The sequence below is a fragment of the Portunus trituberculatus genome, chromosome 38 (genome assembly GCF_017591435.1).
Source record: "Portunus trituberculatus isolate SZX2019 chromosome 38, ASM1759143v1, whole genome shotgun sequence".
Classification (NCBI taxonomy): domain Eukaryota; kingdom Metazoa; phylum Arthropoda; class Malacostraca; order Decapoda; family Portunidae; genus Portunus; species Portunus trituberculatus.
Window position 1 is genome coordinate 13,306,096 of NC_059292.1, and position 6,290 is coordinate 13,312,385.

General features: G+C 37.1%; 1 protein-coding gene across 2 annotated transcripts in view; it reads right to left on the reverse strand.

Moving 5' to 3' along the window:
* Positions 1-5,850, reverse strand: part of LOC123514779 (E3 ubiquitin-protein ligase RMND5A-like) — a 30,329-nt gene extending 24,479 nt beyond the window's left edge. The window contains exons 1-5 of one of the 2 annotated variants that reach the window (XM_045272937.1): positions 5,639-5,850; positions 2,069-2,208; positions 1,812-1,946; positions 411-548; positions 188-320 (exon numbers count right to left, since the gene is read on the reverse strand). In XM_045272937.1, coding sequence (XP_045128872.1) covers positions 188-320; positions 411-548; positions 1,812-1,946; positions 2,069-2,208; positions 5,639-5,774 — 682 coding nt within the window. In that variant the 5' untranslated portion in view covers positions 5,775-5,850. Of the gene's footprint in view, positions 1-187; positions 321-410; positions 549-1,811; positions 1,947-2,068; positions 2,212-5,638 lie in introns of both variants that reach the window. The other variant, XM_045272936.1, reaches the window with a different exon arrangement.
* Positions 5,851-6,290: the final 440 nt, after the last annotated feature.

The following is a 6,290-nucleotide window of genomic DNA, read 5'->3' on the forward strand; positions in this document are numbered from 1 at the left end:
AAAGAAAACTAGCCAAAGCTATTGAGATACCTCTTCCAAAAGCACTATGTAACAGAATTCTAATTTATGGGAGCATCTCATGGTGGATGAAGGTGTTGCCATATCCCTATGCCACTTGAAGAGTATCAAAGGTATGTGAATATTCGGAAGCAACTCTACAGTTGACCAGGTGCTGAACCCAACTTACCTTTCTCGTGCTGGTAGACAAAGGGAGTAAAGTGAAGGCGGGCATACTCGATAGCCTGTGGCACTCTGTGGGGACCTTCCTTCACAAGGTTGATGTAGGCTAGTCGGTGTAGCTTGAACTCTAAACTGCTATTCTGTACCAAGTAAACTCTACATTAGTGTCTTTGTATTACCTTGTAGAGAGTTTGAAGATATCAGTCCAAGGCACCTGATACCACTCTTACCTGTGCTCTCAGCTTCTCCCTGTTCTCCTCAGCCCACTGCAGTGCTGGACCAAGGTCTCTTGCCTTTAGAGCTGCCAGAATCCTGTTCAACTCAAAGAAAGGCTCTCTTGACTCTTCCTGCAGCTCCAGCCCTGTTTCCTATGGGACAGATTAAAACAGCCATCAATAAAACCATAACTTTGTACAAAACTGAAAATTATGTCTTGTTTTTAAAACTTACATGAAAGGAAAGAAAAACAGAAGGAATATACTACAGTAAATCAAATGAAATGGTAGAAAACAGCAATAAGGAAATTCTGTGAGTGAAATCATCTCCTTCTATCAAGATCTTTAGTCATTATTACAAAATATAAATTTAATATACAGTAGAATCTCTTATTCATTGTTTTGTCCTTAAAAAATCACATTTTCTCATTTTCACACTTTGTTAAGTCCTTGACACCCATTCTCACTCTTACCCTCCCCCAGGTCCTTCCATTGGCCACAGGAAACATGGTGAATGACATCTAGGTAGCCAAATAAATTATCTTGACCACACGCTGAGCTTGAACAGCTGACAGGCTGGTACGTATGGTGATGTTACCCCTTCATCCTCTCTTGCCTAACCCTCCCCCTAATCCTTCACTTGCAACAGTCAATCAGAGATGCTGTAGGTATTATTCACAGAAGAAATGAAATTCTAAGTAGGCAAGAGGAGAGAGGCCACAGAGCCCTGTGAAAGGTTTCTTTATCTACATGGTCCCTCATGTGGGAGTATGTACATAAGCTTTCATAAGCCATGAGTGACATCATAATCCCACTATAGTGCACTGCAGAACACTTTGTAACCTTCTAGAAGATTCCAGAGCACATTTTGGAACACATACTGCCATTAAATGAGAGAAAAATTTTAAAAAATTTCATCACCATGCTTTGTCTTTGTTAATATGTAAGCGGACGAAAAACACTGATCAAGATTCATGTAAATTGATCAAGATAAGTAAAACATGGGTTCACATCAAGATGTGAAATATCGAAATGAGGTGGATCGAGATGCATGACTTTACTGTACTCAGCTAATTTTTTGAGGAAAATAAAGTTATATGAAGAAAAAAGAAATGATAATGGAATTACATGAAAATAGACATGGATAACTATCAGTGCATGGAGTCAAAAGAGCAATGTTGTGACATCCATGGGAAGAAAACTGGAGTTTAGTTCAATAAAGATTCTAGATTCAAATAAACATTCATAATAATTTTTTTAGTAAAGAATTAGTTTATGCCATACATTAATGCCATACACTAACACAGAGTTGTTTCTTAGGACTAATCAATAAAGAGCATCCACAGTAAGAACTAGTATGCTGTTGCTACTTGATAAAATCCCCACCAAGAACAAAACCCCAGTAACCTGACTTACACTGATGAACTCCTCAGCAATGTCCAGCAGTCCCTCTCGGAAGAAGTGCTGGCAGATCACCTCATTGACAAGCTGCCGTTTGTCTCCACTAAATACTGAGTCATTACTGATGCACCCAAAGTCTGCAGTAAAGTTCTGAAGAAGAAAATAATTTGCAATGAACATATTCATATGCTAACATAAAATGTATTACAACAACAAATACATGTCAGAGAAAATGGTTACATCAATATTTCCTTCACTGGGAGTCAACTCACCTTGTCAATTGCCTTGCCGACCTTGGAGACAGAGGAGTGCAGGTCCCTGTGTTCAGTACTGAGCCTGTTCACAGCCTCCTTAACACGCCCAATGGCTTGACTCAGGATTACTGCCTGTGCCTCTGTGATGTCTCCAGTGCCTACTAAATACAGAAAAGTAAACTCAGTTTTCATCCAAGTGATTTCCCTCTACATATGTTGTATTTTTCTATTCAAAACAGGCATCTGTTAGTCTACTATAGTACCCAGCATCACAACATTATTTCACCTCACATAATTAATTTGCATCCTCTTGCTATTAGAGAGAAAGAAAAATCACTCATTACAGTTCACAAAAACCACTTTAAACCACCAAACAAATGTTGTCAACTCCCATCCACTTCTCCTTCATCAATTTGTCATCTCTTATTATTTTGACTCCCTCTCTTCAACATGCCAATTACACATAGGTCTAAGTTTCTCAGCCGATTCACATTGCATCACATGTAAAAAAATTATCTTGAAAAAAAAAAAAAATCATCAAACAACCTACATTACCATTGTGGCTGAGTGCTTTCATCATCTAGTTGATTATGTATACACTGTTCCTTTCTGTATTCAAGAGAGTGAGAGGCATATACCCCCATTAAATAAATGATGGATTTCCAATGAATACTTAATATAAGATTTTAAAAATCTGATAGCAGTATCAAATATCATTAATAACAACTACCTAGGTATCATTTATCACATGTACTATAGATTGTACAATGTACAATAGAACCTCAATTACCAAACATCTCCCTTTTTGAGCAAATAGGTTTTCAAATTGAATTGTTTAACACATAATTACTTTGATTGCTGTACCACAATTTGATTCTTGAATGAAGTTACTTGATCTGAAATACAATAGAACCTCAGTTCTATAACTGGCTTTGTTCCTTTTGGTTTACGAACATTTTATATTTTGAATAGGTTTCAGGAAACTGAAACACTATTATGCTTAAAAAGTAAAAGTAGTCTTAAGACAAAACTAAGATTGCTTTGTAAGCATAATAAAATGCTTCAAGTGTTACCTCAATCGCATTCAAAACATAAAATGTTTAGAAACCAAAAGTATTTTCTCCCTAGAAATCAATGTAAAATGGATTAATCCATTTCCAGATACCCGTCTACTCTATCTCACCAGTTAAGGAAAGACATTCCCATTGCAAAGATGGCCATTCCACGACATCTCCAGCTCAGAAATTATCTATCTGGATAGAATATATTGAATGAACTTTGTGAAAATCCGTTAGGAGATACTCCTCGTCATTAATCTAGTGAGCAGAGCCTTACAGTGACACAAGAAGGAGCAACCCATTCAATGTCAAAATGGAGATCATCATAACACTTAGACAACTTGCATCTGAGAAAAGTTATGGGGGAAATTAAATTGTGCAGAAGTGATGAGGTTGTAGGTAACTGAGAGAATCACAGGTGGCATGGGCCTACTGAATGTCGAACACTATTTGTTTACATTAAGGCTCTTCAACAACTTCACATTTAACTTATTAAAGATTTAATTACTGTCTTACCCACTGTCTCTCTCCTCTAAATAAATAAAAGCAAAAAGAAATATTTATAGAAGCTACAAATTAGCATATGAAGTTCCTTTTACTTTCTATTCAGATAGTCAAACCTCACTTAATGAGCACTTCACATAGCTAATGAGTAAAAACAAGCAAAAATTATGTAATCTTTACTTGCTTAACAAGCAATATTTCATTACTTCTATGCAACCTATGCCATGGACACTAACCTAACCCTAACCTGACTTAGGTTAGGTTAGGGTTAGTGTCCATATTTTGTCTACTGATTTTCTGAGATTTGACTACTGATTTCTACAGATTTTTTTCTATTAGTATCAAAGCCACCAATCATAACAAAACTCGTAATAGCTCTAACATATTCCTTATGGTAAGAGGTGAAATTTTATCTCATTCTAGTTTCCCCCACCCAAAAGCATTAAGTCCGTTTCACACCGGAGATAACACACGAGGTGCAAAGCTGCGTGGCTTAAAATCACTTAAATGTATTTCCAATAGGAGAGTTTGCACCAGATGCAAAACTTTGCGACAGATGCCAGCCACACTGTGTGCACCGATTCCAAGGTTGCCGGGCAGGCAATTTTTCTGGCCATAGTAACACGATCGGCCATGCCCCTTGGGACTCCCACCTTTATGCTTTCGTCTCCAGAGGCATACATACCTTTTATTGACCACAATGACCTGACTCCTCAACTCTCCCTCCCTCACTCACTGTCCTTCACCGTGAACTCATGGATATCCTGCAGGTGATGCCTTGTTCATTGAATGATAGAACTTCAGTGAACTGAGCTGGAGTCAGTCTGAAATACTGTCCAAATTTACCAAATCCATTTCCAGCACTTTAATAAGATGACGATATATTCACTACATTCCAGTCGTTCCATATTTGCATGATATATACAATTCTTTTTCCTCTTATTATTCAAGGCTAAAGATAACATCAATAACTCCTCTTTCTCCACCTTCTCCTCCTCCCCGTCAGGAACTGTCAAGTCAACCAGCCTCCCCACATAGCAAATGTCTCACCTAGCAGCATGCCCAGTGTGAACATACCCATAGCAACCAAAGTCAGCCCAACTCTTGTGCGTCATGTGCCTCATCTCCGGTTTGATGTGGCCTTTAGTAAACAGTGCTGTCACATGTCTTCATTTGTATTACTTTAACACATATTCAGAAGTTGATACATATTCCATGATACTCTGCAACCTTAATTCTGATTGACATACAAGTATTAAACTCAGGGAGAAGAAACTATTGTTATTTCCATATTTCCCAATACATCTTATATAATAAAATACACTAATGTCTATGTGTGTTTGTGTCCACTTTTCACTGAAAAACCACTGATCTAATTATGATTAAATTTTGTCAGGAGTTCCCCTTGATCTGGGTAATGCCAGGTAATGCAGCTAATGCACTGTAAAACGCTTAATAATTCAACATCAGAAGTAATGTTTTCTGATCAGTTCAACCTCAGGTGTAAAAAATAAATTAAGAATGTAATATATGAATTTTGAAGCTCAGCAAATTAATACTAAACACATAATGATACTGTCTTTTAAAGTGAGGTCTGCACCTCCTGTTCTCTGTAATACCGTTCATGGGGGCTCACCAGGCCTGGACTTGCTCAGGTAACCTTGGATGAATCTCATTTTTTTCCAAACTCGTCCCTTTCCTCTCTCCCTACGACACAGCAAATCACTGGCAAAAGCAAAGCTTACAAATTAGTTTAAGTATGTTTATTATGTAACAAAAAACAAACAAAAAAAACACAGCATGGACAAAGGAACAGACTGTTTTGGTGCACACAAAGGGAACATCACCTATCACTGACACCATACCAATAATCTCAACACTGACCAATGAAGACAACCGAACAGGCTGAAAATAATCAACAAGGACAGCAAATAAGGTCAAGGCACTTAGATACAACACATTAAAGAATACTAAGAAAAAGTGCACACAGCCCTCTTTATATAGCAGCACAGAGACCGAGCATCACCTTGGTCTATCTCTGACTGAAGGCTTTCGATGTTACTGTACAGAGACGTGATGGTGCTCGTTGCGTGGTCACTGTACGAGGTAAATTTGGACAGGACTTTTTCTATTTCTCTGGCCACCGCAGTACACGCGTCCATCTTGTTGTTGTTGTCCCTCGCACCTGTACTGCCAGCCACTCACACGCCAGAGCCCGCCACCACTGGCCACTCACAGACTCTCTTACACTCCGCCAATCCCAGGCCTTCTCACCGAACAAGTAGGAAGTGTAACCATAACATTTGTCTCAGCTCTCTTGTTATCAGTCATTTATTATACTTTGTATTCTTAAAAAAAAAAAAAAAAAAAACACTTAGTTGGCTATATTTCCATTAAGAGGTTATGGACTCGTAATGATAAATGGAATACTGGATATACATCAACTAGAATTACCACTGTGGAACATTGACATTACCCACATCATCATCATCATCATCATCAGGCATTGTAATTAATATATAAATAAATAAATAAATAAATATATATATATATATATATATATATATATATATATATATATATATATATATATATATATATATATATATATATATATATATATATATATATATATATATATTTTTTTTTTTTTTTTTTTTTCCCAGACCTCATTACAG